Raw genomic sequence first — 16,700 nt, 5'->3', positions numbered from 1 at the left:
GAGACCACCAGTTAGAGTGAAATTTACCACAAGGAGACACAGGCACATTGTCAGTAACTAGCTGTGCTATTTAACTTTATCTAAGGGATGGCCTGTGCTCACAAAGTCTGGGCTACATCTCTTGTTCACCTGATTTTAATTAGCCTGAGCTAGAAGTTGTTTCCCAGCATTTTGTTCCTTGATTTATCTTTCCCACCAGTAAGAGAATATGAGGCAAAAGTAAAGGATTATCCTTGCTATACAACTACACCCTTGAGGGCATTTGTTTGACATGAACATATATTAGCCTTTTCCCCTTTGTCCTGTCTTACTACATTGCTTCAGTAACTATATTCGGTAACTATATTTGATCCAATTTTAGGAGACATCAAGCACCTGAAGTCCACTATGGAGCTCTGCAAACAGAGATGCAGGGATAAACACAGATTTGCTTATTTTTATCCACTGAGTTTCACATTTGGTTTTGTAAATTCCAACAAAGTGTTGGAGAAAGCTCTGCAACTGCTGCTTGGGACCTGAACAGGGTACCCGATTTCCCAGTTATCATCTAGAAATGTCAGGCAGAATTAAGGATGGTATCTCTTGTAAACTCCCAAGATAATACTCATGGAGACATTCTGAAGAAATGCCATAGCAAGTAAATAAAATAAAATGTTATCTGTAAGCCAAGAATTTTCTAACAAGCAATAAGCATGAACCAACAGTTGTAGAATACAGAACATTTAAAGTGTTATTTTTACGGTATATGTTTACATTTATAGATGAATCCAAGCAAAAAAAGATGCTTTTTTTTCTATCTATGACCAGAGTTAAAACTATTATTTAAAGTAATTTTTGACCTTTTCTTGCTAGTAATACAAATTCCTGGTAGAAGGACACCAGTCATAGTTTTAGTGAGAGCAGAATTATGAAACACTCGTTGTGCATTTTAAAGGTCATTGTCAGTTTTGACACGTAAAGATAAGAAGACAATCATATCGCCTGTGAAACTAACAAAAGTACTTCCCATAAATTCATAATTATCCATTCTTTTCTCTATAAGACTCCTCTCTAAAATTCAAGCCTGTGTAAGGATTTGCAACTGCAGACAATTGTTAGTGGTTTCTACCAGGCCCTGAAATCATTTCATTGGAACAATTGGATCATTTTGTAGCTGTGAAGTTGGTACTTTGGAATAAGCTATCTTAAAGTAAGAAGAAATACTCTTTTTTTTTTTTTTTTTTGAGGTAGAGTCTTGCTCTGTCACCCAGGCTGGAGTACGGTGGCACAATCTCGGCTCACTGCAACTTCCGCCTCCTCAGTTCAAGTGAGTCTCCTGCCTCAGCTTCCCAAGTAGCTGGGACTACAGGCGCCCACCACCATGTCCGGCTAATTTTTGTATTTTTAGTAGAGACGGGGTTTCACCATGTTGGCCAGGCTGGTTTTGGTCTTCTGATCTGAAGTGATCTGCCTGCCTCAGCCTTCCGAAGTGCTGGGATTACAGACATGAGCCACCATGCCCAATGAAACACTATTATTATTATTTTTTACTATACTGTGAGGCAGGTCTGACCTGCATTACTGTCTTGCTGTGTTCTACAAAGTTTTCATAGAGCATGGCTAGACTACAGGGGCATAATTTCACTTGAAAAATATTCTAAGCCTCATAAAAACAAATAAGCTTAAGGAAAATTTTGCTTAGGTGAGTCCTGTTGTATGTGTTGATTTCATAGAAGCAGTGACTTTGATGTCCTTTTACCTAATGAGATCAATACACCCCAGTACTTATTAAAAACATAATTCACTACTTCTGTTTTCTTAGGTAAAGTGTATCAACCAGTTCAGAATCAAACCAAAAGAAAAACCAAGTGTAAATTTTACATGAAAGTCCTGGTAAATTTATACATGATCAGCAGAATTTGTCCCTCGAACAAATTTTGAGGTCTCAGCTACTCCACAATGATGACACCAATCTTCATCTCCTTCTTTAAGGAAAAGGCAATAGTCTACTCTACCTTGCAGACATTTTTACGTACTTAATTTTATTATCAAGTTAGATCAACACTGGGCCTCAAGTTTCTGGGGCATTATAAAATGGGCATGGACATCTAAATAAAGTAAGATTCAGGTAAAATTTAAATAAAATAGATTCAACAGAGTAGTAGCAAAAAATGTCATTTTATCTTAAATATTTTTTCTTGATCAATTAGACATTCTCCTTAATCAAGTACTAATATTCTGAATCTGTATACCTGCATTCCCTTCTATAAACATCTTGAGATCACTAGGCTAGGGATGAGAATGATGACTGCAGCTAACACCAACATGGCCTACACCTCATCACAGCCCTGTGGGGTAGGCGTTATTATCATCTCCATTTTCTAAAGGAGGCAAGTGAGGTGCAGAGTGGCTGAGGAATTCACACAAGATCACACAGCTAATAAGCAGTAAAGCTGGGGTTTAAATTCAGGCAATCTGGGCCAGGTGCTGTGTGACTCACGCCTACAAACCCAGCATTTTGGTAGTCTAAGGAGGGTGGATCACCTTAGGTCAGGAGTTTGAGACCAGCCTGACCAGCGTGGTGAAACCCATCTCTACTAAAAATACAAAAATTCGCCGAGCATGGTGGTGCATGTCTGTAATCCCACTTAGGAGGCTGAGGCAGGAGAATCACTTGAACCCGGGAGGTGGAGGTTGTAGTGAGTCGAGATTGCACCACTGCACTCCAGCCTGGGCAACAAGAGCAAAACTCTGTCTCAATAATAAATAAATAAATAAATAAATAAATAAATAAATAAATAAATAAAATCCAGGCAATCTGGCTCCAAAGTCTGTGGTGCAACCTGTATGCTAAATTCCAAGTTGCTTGCACCTTAAGATGTAAGTAGACATGCTGCTTGCCCTGCCCTCCTGTACTTTTGTAGGCTCCCAGCTCATGGAGGATATGTGACCCAGCCCCTTTGCCATCAAATGTGAGCTGGTGCAAAGAAACACATCTTGATGGGGGCAGGGGTGGGTAGGCAGATGTTCTCTGTGCTGTTTAGAATGCAAGGAATCCTGACTCCAGACACAGCTTCAAAGCCAGCTTGGAGCAAGCATTTCAAGGGAAAGTAAAACATGCACAAAAATGTTGCAAGGAGGCAATCAAGAGGATAGTTGCCCAGAGAGGGTAAAAAGGACAGGCACAGGCAGAGAGGATAAACTGAGAGCAAGACAGGCAGGATAGAGGGGTACGTTACAGGGAATTTAAAACATAAAGTTTCTGCTCAGGATCAAAATTAGGATCCAGCAACAGAGTGCAAGAGTGAGGCATCATCTTGGTCCAACCACACAAACTTCTGTTTGGGGCAGTAACTAGTTGATTCACCAGTAAATGTCTTTTTTTTCAGAGAACTAGAGGAACTTCTTTTAAAAAGGCCAGGGTAGCTTCACGCTAACCTTGAGATTATGCAGACATGCATTTAATGTGACTAAAAAATGAAAATTGAAGGTTACGTAAAAACAATTATTGTTTTCCTTATTTTTGGGGAGGGTCTGTTACGCACATTAAGAAATCCTACAAGTAAACTACACCTTAAAGGGAATTTTTATAATGCCAGTTCTTTTGCAATGTTTCTTGTTAACATCCATGAACATGCTCTGCTATCTGAAATATTCCACTTTTCACGAAGATACTTCTCTGGGTTTCCACCCAGTTCCTGTCCTTTCCTCTCCACCACATTCTCCATTGTTTGCCTCTCCTTCCTCACAACTCATGCCCTAATTTCCTACATTTTCCTGAGATTTTTGTTTCCAGTGCCCTGCTCACTACTCAACTGAACTTCTCTCCATTGGCACCAATTCCAGCCACTTCTCTTATCCAGCATCACTCCACTTACACTGTTCCAAATTTTAATTCTGCTGAACCCTTCATGAATCTAGAACCACTCTTCTGTTGACTTCTTGGTCCTGTAGTGGCCAGGTTCTCCCAGCCTTTTTCCGCCTCATGATGGATTAAACCCCCTCTTAACTTCCAGGAAGGTCCCCCACACCTGACGCCATTCTCTTCTCCCTCATTGTGATCTGAAATATTCTCACCTGTAGCTTAGGGGAAATATTCAACATTCATTGAATTCTAAAATCTGTGTGAATCCACAAAGCATGTAAGACTAAAAAATATGTCAACCCAACATTTTGCTTGCAGGGCTTCAAGAAGATAAAGTAAATAAATAAATAATGGCATATAAAAGATCCAAAAAAGGAAAATCAGGAAGTTGAGAAATAAAAGAACCCATAAATTTCAGATACCTATTGTCACAGAACATTGTTAAGGTTAAGAATAGCTTTTAAGTGTAAGAAGTCCATTACTTCTACATTTTATTAAATGAACACTTTATAAACTAAGATTTAGCAGCTTAAAGGATAATTTTAAAAATCAAATCAACTAATCAAAATTTCAAACAGAACTTTAGCGTGGTACTTGCAAAAAGATAGTGTTGCTATATGCTTATAGGAAACTACACATAGAGTTAAAGAGAAAAAGAAAAAGAATTCATCAATCAGAATCCTATGTCTTTAATAATAATAATAGCAATATTAACATGTTTCTATAATGTTTGATAATTTTCAAAGCATGTTTAAATGTGACACTCATGTTTGAAACTCACCATAATTGTGAGATATTGGTAGAGTAGTAGCTACTACCTATTTAATCATTGAGGAAAATCAACAAGCTAATGATTTGTTTAAAATTAAATGTTCTGCTTTCATTAAAGTCATTATGTCTAGGAATGAAGTGCATAAAACTTCACATATTTTATGTTTCATTTAAATAGACTTAATGACAGTCAATACCTTCTTGGTCAAACACTCATAAACAAAAAACAAGAGTTTTTTTTAACACTGAGTAAATAAAAAATGATTTTAAATTCCTAGATTTTTCTCACTATTGTTTTCTACTGCAAACTTTAGTGAAATAGAAAAATTACTGGTCTTAGCTTTCAGAATGTTCATCTGTATGTATACACACATATGTATATACACAGGCATACACGTACAAGTACATTTATATGTCCGAAACGGCTGAGTACTCCTTAACTATTGAGGTGAGAAGAAATGTTGGCACTCAGGTGGACCTAAATGTAAATATGTAAGAATGCTCCTTTTAAAAATTCATTTGCTTCCCATTCAAGTAGCTTATAAAGTAGAATAAATCACTGAGCATCTACAGATATAATCCACATGCATATAATCATTTGTAAATGTGGATAATGTCAATAACACCTGCTCTAGCTACTTCTTTTGATACATAGGGCGTTTGTGAAAGGGCAGTAGCAATAATGACAAACTATGCCTAAAAGTGTCTATAAGTTCTATTACATTCTTTAGTTTCTGACATTATGTTACTCTTCATAGAAGATAAAATAAAAGTAATATAAAATTATCTGGACTATACACATTTATAAATGGAGTAAATTAAATAAAATAGTGATTGAACTTTACAATTTAACTAATTTCCTTCATTACTATCATGGAAAATACATGTTTAACTTATTCTTTAATCTACTTTCTTATAAAATGCAAGCTTTGATAGGGTACAATTTTAATTTGAAGCATTATTATTTTTAAAAAGCCTCATTTAAATATTTTTTTCAGTTCAGCTAGTATCTAACAAGTCTGTCATAATTATCTTACAAACCAAATCAAGAAATGTGGGTGGGAAGGTGGTAGGGTTCAAATACATTTGTACATGATTTGATTGCCACACTGCAAGGACATCAATGGTGGGAAAGATGGTAGCTTAGGCTGGTGTTACACAGGGTTGTCAGGCCATGTTCTGTTCAGGATTGATTAACGATTTGAATGAAGACAGAAGGTAGGCTTATCAGATTTTAAAGCGGCATAAAGCTGAGAGATATTTCACTGGAAAACAGGATTCAAATCATTTTTTAAAAGCAAAAAGCCCCCAAAGAACAGAATGCTACTAGGGATTAAAATCAAGAAAGATGAAATTTAACAAGTATCAGTTCCTATTCTGTGATTCAAAAAGGCAACTGTACAATAGGCTGAGTAAATACCTGACTTAACAGCTTTCACTAAAATGAAAAGGTAGAAGCATTTAATTGACCACATGTCAGTACAAGTCAAAAGTACAATACCAGACAAAGAAGCATTGGCTCAACCTTAGGCCATAATAGAAGCACATTGTCTGTGGTATGGGGTGTACTTGCCTCATTTTACTGTGCCCTAAGTAAGACCACATGTATCCAGTCCTGTTCTTGACACCTCTGGAAAGCCAATGAGTGTTTTCTGGCAAAGATTATTGGCATGTTGGAGAGTCCAGAATCCATATGATAAGAGAACAAGTTAAGAGAACTGGGATTTTATTAACTTGATAAAAGGTAAATCTTGGTACAATACACCACTGACCCTCAAATATGTGAAGGACTATAATGTAGTTGAGGAAAGAGACTTATTTAACAGAAGGCAGAACTGGGAATAATAAATGAGAATGTCTAAGAAACATATTTGGGGTTAATAATAAAAGAGAATGTGGGACTAGAGTCAGAAGCTCAAGTTTAGGCAAATCATCTAAACTCTCTAAGTCATGGAATGTTCATCAACAAAAGAACAGAAGTTGACAGAACCTGTGCTATTTAGTTCAAAGACTGCCATAAATAAGCATATGAGAAAGGACACACAAGATTTTTTGAGACTTTAAGATGATTTGAAAATGATAATAACAACAGTAAACTACAAGAATCGTGCCCACTGTTCATATGAAGCTGACCAGTTGTCATAACACTGCAGGGCTTCCTTTTAATGGGGAATAATGAAATTGAACTGGACTAGAAACAGGAGGTTATTGCTCTACTACCAATTCCAACAACAATTTATTTGCTACTATTTTGTGTCAGTTAAAGGCAATAAATGGCAATGAAAGGAGAGTTATGAAAAGCCAGTAAAGTCAATAATTTAATTTGAATAAAGAATATAGTTAACATTCACAACCTTTATGGAATTAATAAAGAGCCTGGACCTCCACAAAGATACTCATCAACTTAATTCAAAAGCTAAAAATATGACCTAAGTGCTGTAGATCAAATTAGGGCTAATTCATTTTATTCAAACAATACCTCTACACTTGTGCTGCCAATCTTGAAAAACATAGAATTTTCTGGATTGCAAAACCTCTGTCAAAATCTCAAATCTCAAATTTCAGCCTTTGGATAGTTGATACTCTCCATATGTCCATCTGCTTGCTATGTTTCCGTTTCATTTTCATTAGTGTTCTGAAATAAGTAGCCCCTGAGTTAGTAATGCCTACCAGTTGTTCCAAGTTTACTTACCCTCTGACCCTCTTTTCCAGGTGGACCTTGGGGGCCTTGTATCCCCAGGGAACCCTATCAGGAAAAAGAGACACATGTTAATAGACTGTTTCAAGTACACCTGCCCCACAAAGAATGTTGTGAAAATTAATAATTATTGTGTTTATTAAAACAAACTTTTAAAGTAATTTGAGCTCTTTCAAGGTTGAACTATATAATGTATTAATGACGAATTGCCCTTCTTTGACTGGTTTATCTTTGTAGCTAACTCCAGAAAGGAAAAAAGGCAGTCCCGCACCAGGTGTGAGACCAAATGTTCACTGCCAGTGAAGAATCCCATATGATTGGAACCATGTTACAACAAACCACCGTAAATAAGTGGTAACAATATTTCCAAGCAGAAAAAATACCTCTTTATACATTTAAACTCTACAAATAAAACTACATTTTTGGTTGAGAGTAGCTTTGTAAGTATATTCTAAGGAAATGCATGATTATGGTGTTGGCTTCAAACATGTGTCTACTCATAACACTGAACTTTTAATATTAAAAATATTATTTACTGCTTTCTCATAATAATATAAAGTGGTAGGGAAAATAAACATTCTGTTTTTCAGATCATAACAAAGTCCTAGGAAATCCCAGGTATTAATCTGGAAGTCAAGTCTCCTGATTCTTAGACAGAAATTCTTACTCCACATGAAATTAAAAATGATGATATTGCCATTTAAAAAGAATTTCAGCAGTTATGACTACTTCTTTCCTGTTGCTTCTTTCTTCCCTAACCAACCATTAAATGTGGCAGATTTTAGTCTTATTTTCTTCTCAGTCCACATTCTCTCACATTGATCTCATACATCTGTGGGTGTTGGATTTTCTAGACCAGCAATGCCCAGATCTACAACTCCAGTTTATCTCTGAGCTGCATTCAGACCCACTACCTGCTTGATAGAACCGCTGCTACCTCACAGGCATCCACAGTTTACCTCATCAAATGCTGAACTCAGGATCCTCCCTCCAAAACTGGATCCTCTTCCACCATGCCCCAAATCAATAAAATCCATACCACACTCTCTTCATGCTCATGCCAGAAATCTAGAACTCATTCTCCACACTCAACTCTCTCAAACTTCTCTCTCACATACAGTTATCAAATCTTGTTGACTTTATCTCCAAGACAGGTTTAGATTCATCCATTTGTCTCCACTCCTACCGCTCCCGTGTTCTTGCTTATCTGTAAGAGTTTCCTAGTTGATTCTACACACTGCTCCCTCCATTCACATCACAGCCAAACTGATCCTAAGAAAATCAGGCTTGATCTTCCCTGATTTGTCACTTGGAGACAATGCCTTATTTCAGTCTCACAGTGCCTTGCACTTGCACTTTTTCTTTAAAATACTTACCACTAATTCATTAAGTGATTCATGTAATGATTTGTTTCTTTCACCAGGCTCTAATCTGTAATAGAATCTATATCTTATTCATCATGGTATGTGCCTGTTAATGGCCAAATGACAATTCACATTGGGGAACTCATCCACTCTAATGAAAGTTTTTGGGTAAAGGCAGTAATTTTCAAAAAGTTTTCCAAATATTTATGATTAACCCATCATCTATTAAATGCCTTAAATGGTTTGAAATAAATGAAAAATCGGATAATACAAATGCAAATAAATGTAAATTTATTCCCCCTTATTCCAGAAGAAATTCTTGTGTTATCTAATTTTAAAATAATTAAGATTCATTTTTATAATATGACCTTTTTCTAAAAAGTGATGGCTATGTTGAAACTAAAATGCCAGATGTACTCATCATGATCCATAGTTACTTATTATGTATATATTCATTTTTAATTTTTTTCATACAAACTAAATTTTCATGAATGTCATACGTGCTTAATTTCACCATCTAATTTTATTTTGAATAAAAAAGTGATATATGTATTTTAATTTTTCAATCAGATGGCTTTCATTTGATTAATATTCTCAGAGTTCAGTATAAATTATTGTAACTATATTTTTTAAAGTGTTAGTACAAAAAATTCTGCATATGTCGTCAGTTCTCACAGTTCCCCCAAATCTTTCTGACTCCTTTTCCACAATAGTTGAATGAAATTTATGTATTTATCACTCTCATTTCTTTTATCTACTTTGGGAGCAATTTAATGTCACAGGGGCATATGGAGCCTATGTTTTATTGATTTAGGAAAGAAAAAAAAACAACGGAAAAGAAGTAATCAGTTCCCTTTGTAGTTAAAAACAAAAAAAAAAACAACAAAACCTGCCAAATGATATATAATCAAGTAATGTTGGATAATTAGGCCAAGTTTAAAATGGCAAATTCCTAGTGTTTATAAGAAAATCAAATTTTGAAATTCAAATATACCAAGTATTACTTATAACATAATTACAGAGCGTTGTGTCTTTTTTTATAAGACTGACATGATCTTGGCTCTAGATTAAACTCTTCTCTCCTACCCTTAGGACAACTATTATCATTTCATGAATAGTCAAACTAATATATAACATTTTTTATATTCATCCAAATGTTGACAGCTCATTCAGTGTTTTTAAACATGAATTACTAAAACATACACACATCAGGAAGTACACTTAATTCTGAGACACATATAATCAATAATCTACTCCCTTTACTATTTAAAGAAGTTATGTAGCAAAGTCTACCTAATGCAAAAATATAACATTTGATTTGGAATGTATTTAACAAACTCAAAAAATATTTATGATAATCTTTTGTATGTGAGACTCAAGTAGTCAGATATGGCACCAACTCACATACATAAACCACTTACGGGCCTACTAGATGTTATAATGACTCTGATCTCCTCCTCCTCACTTTTGTTAAGTCTAGGACCCAGCTAGGGGTTTGATAAAAATTGAGGAAATTCTTTTTTAATCCTTGATGAATCATTAACTATTTGAATGATCGAAGACCAATTTGTAATTCTAGCCATGTTCTCCTAATCTTCAGAATAGTTTTGAGCACTGTATTCAACATTAGTTGAAACTGACAAAGCAAAAATAATTTTAATATTGTCATTAGTAAAACACAGATCAATCAACTGTAGAAAAATAATTTCTATTCGCAAACTAACAAATTAAAATTCTGGCAGGATTATTTATAATGATCCAGGACACTGTTCCTCCCATTTAGTAAAGTCAAACAGTGGATTTATCTATCACTTAGTATGAAAATTACAGACATACTTAACCTCCAGTGTACCTAAATTGAACTTGGATAGAGCTCAGCATTTGTCTCAGAATCCCTCCCACAATTCTTCCTTATTCTGGCTTTGTAAAGGTCATTATGTGTGTGCTTCATTTATCCTTTTAGTTGACCATGAGCTCTAGAGCAGTGGTCCCCAACCTTTTCAGCACCAAGGACAAGTTTTGTGGAAGACAATTTTTCCATGAACCCTGATGGGGGCATAGTTTCAGGATGATTCAAGCACATTACATTTTTTTGTGTGTACTTTATTTCTATTATTATTATTACACTGTAATATATAATGAAATAATTATACACTCACCATAATGTAGAATCAGTGAGAACCCTGAGGTTGTTTTCCTGCAACTAGACGGTCCCTTCTAGGGCTGATGGGAGACAGTGACAGATCATCAGGCATTAGATTCTCATAAGGAGCACGCAACCTAGATCCCTCACGTGCACAGTTCACAATAGGGTTCATGCTCCTGTGAGAATCTAATGCAGCCACTGATCTGACAGGAGGTGGAGCTCAGGCAGTAACGTGAGCAATGGGGAGGGGCTGTAGATACAGATGAAGCTTGCTAGCCTGTCCACCACTCACCTCCTGCTATGTGGTCCAGTTCCTAACAGGCCACGAACTGGTACTAGTCCTTGTCCTGGGGGTTGGAGACCCCTGCTCTAGAGGATAGAGGCTCATTTCTTTCTATCCTCTGCAACACTTACAGAAGGAACTCAATAAACATTTGGCATATTGTAAAGAAGAAAACACCAAATTAGAACAATACCGAGTGTTGGTGTTGGAGAACTGACTTCTGCTCTTTATATAACCATTTTTATTTTCAAAACTTGAACTTAAATACCACATTGGACAACTTTCAATCTTGTCTGTCTTCCTCAGTCTGAAGTGATCATTCTATTCTCTGATGTCTATGAGTAACACTGCCTTATAGTTCATTTACAAACTAACCATTTACCACTGTAACAGCATCTCTGTTGTGGAACTTATTCCAATTTTTGACCAAAACCTGATGTTTTACAGATTTATATAATTTGTCCAGTTAGAGAATCATATTCTTAATTATCTTTGTACACACAGCACATTTGCATAACCTGTGGATTTTTTTCTTCTTCGATTTAATTCACTGAAGAAAAATGCCTATCAATGTTTTCCACTTTTTAATCTACTTAGTTGGCTACAAAAATAACTGTAAATTGAGTTATTTCTAAAACTTTGCACACATACAGATTTATCACTTTTCTGAAAGAGACATTCGAGATTGGCTTTAGCATTTTCACGATGTAAACATCTGCATAGGTCTACATAGGTATTCATTTTCCTTTTAACACAATTCTGGGCATTAAAAATATTGACAAAGAATGGAATTCATAAGGCTGTTACCTCTTTTGGCTAAGATAAAAATAAGCAAAAAATAGTCCAAGCCAGCTAACCATTTTAAGTTCCAGTGGATAGCTATTCCAATGTGTTACATCTCACACAGCTCTCCGGACAATCTGCTGATTATTTAAGACAAGCTAGAGTTTATCATCATGGAAGCCCATGTAAATATTTAACTGAGAAATTACTTAGAATTAACTGGTTCCGAACAGAAGTTTGAAGTGTTTAACAAATATAGCAGATGTTTCGTAGAGTTAATAGGGTAGATTAATTACGTATGAACACATTTTCATTTGTGAAAAGAGGCAAGATACATTTATAGCTTCTCAATCAAGAAAAGGAGCTGAAGTGAAAAAGGAAAGTTTCATTTTAAAGTATTACGTGCACTCCCTTGCCAGGAATGTTGCAGTGCATATGATACCTAATACCCACTTCAACAAAAATGTTATGCAAGTGTATTTTAAGTGTTATGATTATTACTTTAGAATATGCTTCATAGACTTGAAACATAAGATTAAGCAGAATCTGCATAAATTCTAAACTACTACTAGAGGATTTTCTGTGTTTCAAATAGAATGTATGAAATAAAAATGGAAAACAGAATATATCTGTTTTTACAGAAAATTTTGTGCCTTTAACATGGGAATAACAGGAATAAAGTTTTAAGTTGGAGACATTGGAATGAAATTTTGTTTTACATGTGTACTTTTTTCTCTTGAAAATGAATTGTTCTAGGACACGAAATGAGTTTTATAAAAGAAAAAATGCAAATAAGTAAAAATATAATATATAGTCCAGTCTCAAGAAGTAATTTTTCTTTTTTTTTAATTTTAACTTTCCTCATGTCTTTATTAGTGCCATAATTTTTTTAACCTCTAGAGCAGCCAGAAAGGAAGTGACTTTTATATTAGTTCTGAGAAGTGGAATTTAAGAATGTTTGTGTTAATAAATTAAAGGGTGACCAGCTTTATGTTATTTCATCCAATTATGATAAGAAAAAAATTTTCCTGAGGGTGCATAAGTGTTTAGAAAAGGAATTCTATGTTTATATAAAAGCCTATCTTTTTATCAAAATCAGTAGTCAGTGTGTGCTAGGAAATAGATATCTGTGAAACAAGGAACACTAGTGTCTTTTCCACACACTAATAAAGGCCTTGACAAATCTCCCTGGAAGCACTGATAAGAGAGAATAGGAAGAGCTGTGCTAGAAAGAAAATCTCGTGAAATATTAGGGTGGACAAGAATGATTCAATCATTACCAATTGTAGTAAGCCAGTTCTGTAATTGGGTGGACAATTTTATCCTGCCTTCAAAAATTCAAAAATTAGGGGTTACACATAGTGCTTTTAAAACTTAACAATTTCATATGGAGCCCTGGAATCATTCAGATATGGGACACAATGAAATATGATCATTCCATGTGGTTGCAGGAATATATTTTAATTATAATCTCTTCCCATGTTTTTTGAACTCAGAAAACTTATCTTTTTATTATATAGATCCTGAAATGACTTGTTATCTGTCACTATTGATTAAGCCAATAAAGCTAAAAACATTTTTAATTGAATAATAGAACATAGAGTCTGTGAATCTGGAATGATGTTGTGATATCTGTACTTCTCATAAACGTTCCTCTAAAAATAATTTTTGCTCCTATTATGAGACGTTCCATTTTTTAAGTTGTGTATGTCCTCACTTTCCATGCTGCACATTATCCAGCAGTGTGCCTTGCAGTTAGTAGGTGTCGAATGGATGACTGACTGCTAAGATTCTGATTCTTTGCACTTCTCTTGGTACTTCTGCAGCAGTTAGAATATTAACTGCTATAGCTATGGAAAATCTAATTTAGATAATTATATTCTTCATCTACAAATCCTACTTGATACCAAATAATCCAAGTTATTTTTACTTCTTATGTGGCAGTATTGCAAAATAGATGCTATGCTTACATTTGGAGGAGTTTGCCCTTCATTAAAAGAAGACATATAACCTGTGTTCCTTAATATATCTCACATTGATTAGGATTAAATTCTTACTTTCTGAAAAAACAACATGAACAGAAGAGATTAACATATCTATACAAACTATTAATTAATAAAAAATAGAACCAATCAAGTTATTTAAAATACTTAAATTGTTTTTAATAACGTAGTTTTAGGTTTGGTAATTATTCTGGGTTTACTTGCACTTATTTATCATAAGCACATTCATATTTTGGTAATTTTGTATTTTAAATTATTCTTAACTATGAAAAACGTTGTACAGATTTGTTATATTTTGGCATTAACCTAATAGATGAAATGGTTTGATTTCAGTTAACTCTAGGCTCTGTTGACAAGTAAAAAATTGGTAGGTCATGGTCTGTCAAATCCATTTGTATCATCTGTCTTAATGATTTATGTGAGTGGGCATATGATTGACTCCATTTTAATGATTTGTCTGATGATGGTAATAGTCTGAATTTTTGAATTGGCTTTGCTAAAGGTCAGTGACCACGTGGAAACATGGTTCTACTGCAGACGGAAGGAACAACCTATACATATGTGGTTTTAAAATGTCTTCCAATGTTTTTGGAAGAATGGGCAACATGATATACATGTAATTTCAGATTTAATGTCATGGGTAACTTTTGCATTTGGGTTATGCAACATAAATGACTAGACCATGGGAAACCTAATCTAGTAATTTTAGGCTTAAAAAATAAATCAGTACAGAGATACTCACATACTACATGAAAGACATAGGTATTTAATGCTGATAACTGTGAAAATGGTTTATACACTACCACTCAAGTTGCAATTGAGTGAGGTGTTGAAAATCAAACATTTAAGAGGAGAAAAATGCTCCATCCTGTAATAAATTTTTCTAAGTTTTAAAAATATAGATGGAAGTATTGTCTCTTTTTAACTTCTTTCTACTGGTCTTCCTCCTTTCTGCCAGAAGCATCCATTTTCTCGGTAGGATTAAGATTGCAATAGTATAAGGATTGTTGAGTTCACACAAGACAATGGTATGAAAAGTAGGCTCTATTGGGAGAAGAGTGTCTAAATATCAAGTGCTTCATCACTACACATCAGGAGATGCTCTCATAGATCCTAGGGCTCAATCATGAATCACAAGGCACAGGGGAAAGAGAAGAGGTAAGTGTAGTTCTACTTAACCAAAAGGAAACGTAGAAAATGTCCCTCCCTTCTGCTTTATTGAATGAAGTTTCAGGAGAAGAATGGTAAATAAGGCAGACACCACTATTCTTGTTTTCTCCCTTCTTGGAAACCCAAGAAGAAAAAGAATCCATAGGCCTTAGACTTCTCAGCAGCAACATGTGGTAGAAGACACTCGAGAAAAATCTTTATAATTCTTAGGGAACTAATTTTCCAGCAAGAATTCTATGCTCAGATAAACTATCAATCAAGTGTGAAAGTGAAAAAACAAAACAAAACAAAACATTTTTAGATGTGTAAAATCCCAGAAGACGTACCTTTCTTTCAAATTGTTTCCATAATTTGTTTAAAGATATGTTCACATAAATGAAGGAGTAAAACCAAGAAAGGAGATGACAAGGAAAAGAAGGGCAGTGGAATCAACTCAGAAAAAAAAAAAAAATAAAGGTAGTCACAGAATGGGAATTCTGCAGATGGCTTAGAAAGCTGCCTACAACAGATGGAATAGAAGGTCTGAATGGTACTCTCAGAAAACAAGAAACTCAATGAGAAAATCTGAAAAATAGGGAAGGCAATAACAGGGAAAATAGAAAGAATTAGAAATGCCAGAAAAAAAAGAAAAAACAAAACAAAAACAAATGACAAAATATTCAAGAAAGAAAAGGTACACCAATTGACTCTGCATATGACAATATTTACAGTCATTAAAATGTGAACTTTTCTTTTTTTTTTTGATATGGAGTTTTGCTCTGTCTCCCAGGCTGGTGTGTAGCTGTGTGATCTTGGCTCAATGCAACCTCCGCCTCCCAAGTTCAAGTGATTCTCCTGCCTCAGCCTCTTGTATAGTTGGGATTATAGGCACCCATGACCACGACTGGCTGATTTTTGTATTTTTAGTAGAGACGAGGTTTCACCATATTGGCCAAGTTGGTCTTGAGCTCCTGACCTCAGGTGATCCGCCAGCCTCAGTCTCCCAAAGTGTTGGGATTACAGGCGTGAGCCACCAGGCCAGGCCAAAAAATGTGGACATTTTATATTTGTTTAAATAAAAATAGTTTTACAACTTTATTAACCATTCACCTATAGCTGGACATCTAGGTTGTCTCTATTCTTTTTACTATTACAAGCAATATGGAAATGAACAACCTGGTACATGAGTAATTTTATAAACGAATGAGACTAGAGTGAAACTTTGATAGACAGTATCTAATTGCCCTCCATAAAGATTATATCCATACCCATGTGCCTTAAATATATAGATGTGTTTCTCAACATTTGCTAACACAGTGTACTATCAAACTTTTTGACCACTTCCAATCTTATAAGCGAAAACTAGTATCACAGAGGTGTTTTAGTTTACATTTTTAAAACTATAAGTGAATTTAGGTCTATTTTATATGTTTAGGTCTATTTCATATGTTTAAAAGCCATATTATTCTTTCTTCTTGGGATTTAAAAAAAAATGATTTGGAGGAGTTTCTCTCTATATTTGGATATGTAGTCCTTTGTTATGATGCGAGTTGTAAATATTTTTTTCCCAGCTGGCCATTTGATTTAGTTTAGTGGGGATATTTTTACCCCATATAGGAGTTGTTTGTTCATGCAGTAAAATATACTATTGTTTTTCTA

At 34.9% G+C, this 16,700-nt stretch overlaps 1 protein-coding gene across 1 annotated transcript in view; it reads right to left on the bottom strand.

Annotated features, from left to right (window-relative positions):
- Nucleotides 1-16,700, bottom strand: part of COL19A1 (collagen type XIX alpha 1 chain) — a 330,775-nt gene that overhangs the window by 138,168 nt on the left and 175,907 nt on the right. Inside the window, exon 15 of the mRNA XM_025382187.1 lies at nucleotides 7,308-7,361. Within this exon, the coding sequence (XP_025237972.1) occupies nucleotides 7,308-7,361 (54 nt within the window). The remainder of the gene's footprint in view (nucleotides 1-7,307; nucleotides 7,362-16,700) is intronic.

The sequence above is a fragment of the Theropithecus gelada genome, chromosome 4 (genome assembly GCF_003255815.1).
Source record: "Theropithecus gelada isolate Dixy chromosome 4, Tgel_1.0, whole genome shotgun sequence".
NCBI lineage: Eukaryota > Metazoa > Chordata > Mammalia > Primates > Cercopithecidae > Theropithecus > Theropithecus gelada.
This window is presented reverse-complemented; position numbering and strand designations above follow the sequence as displayed.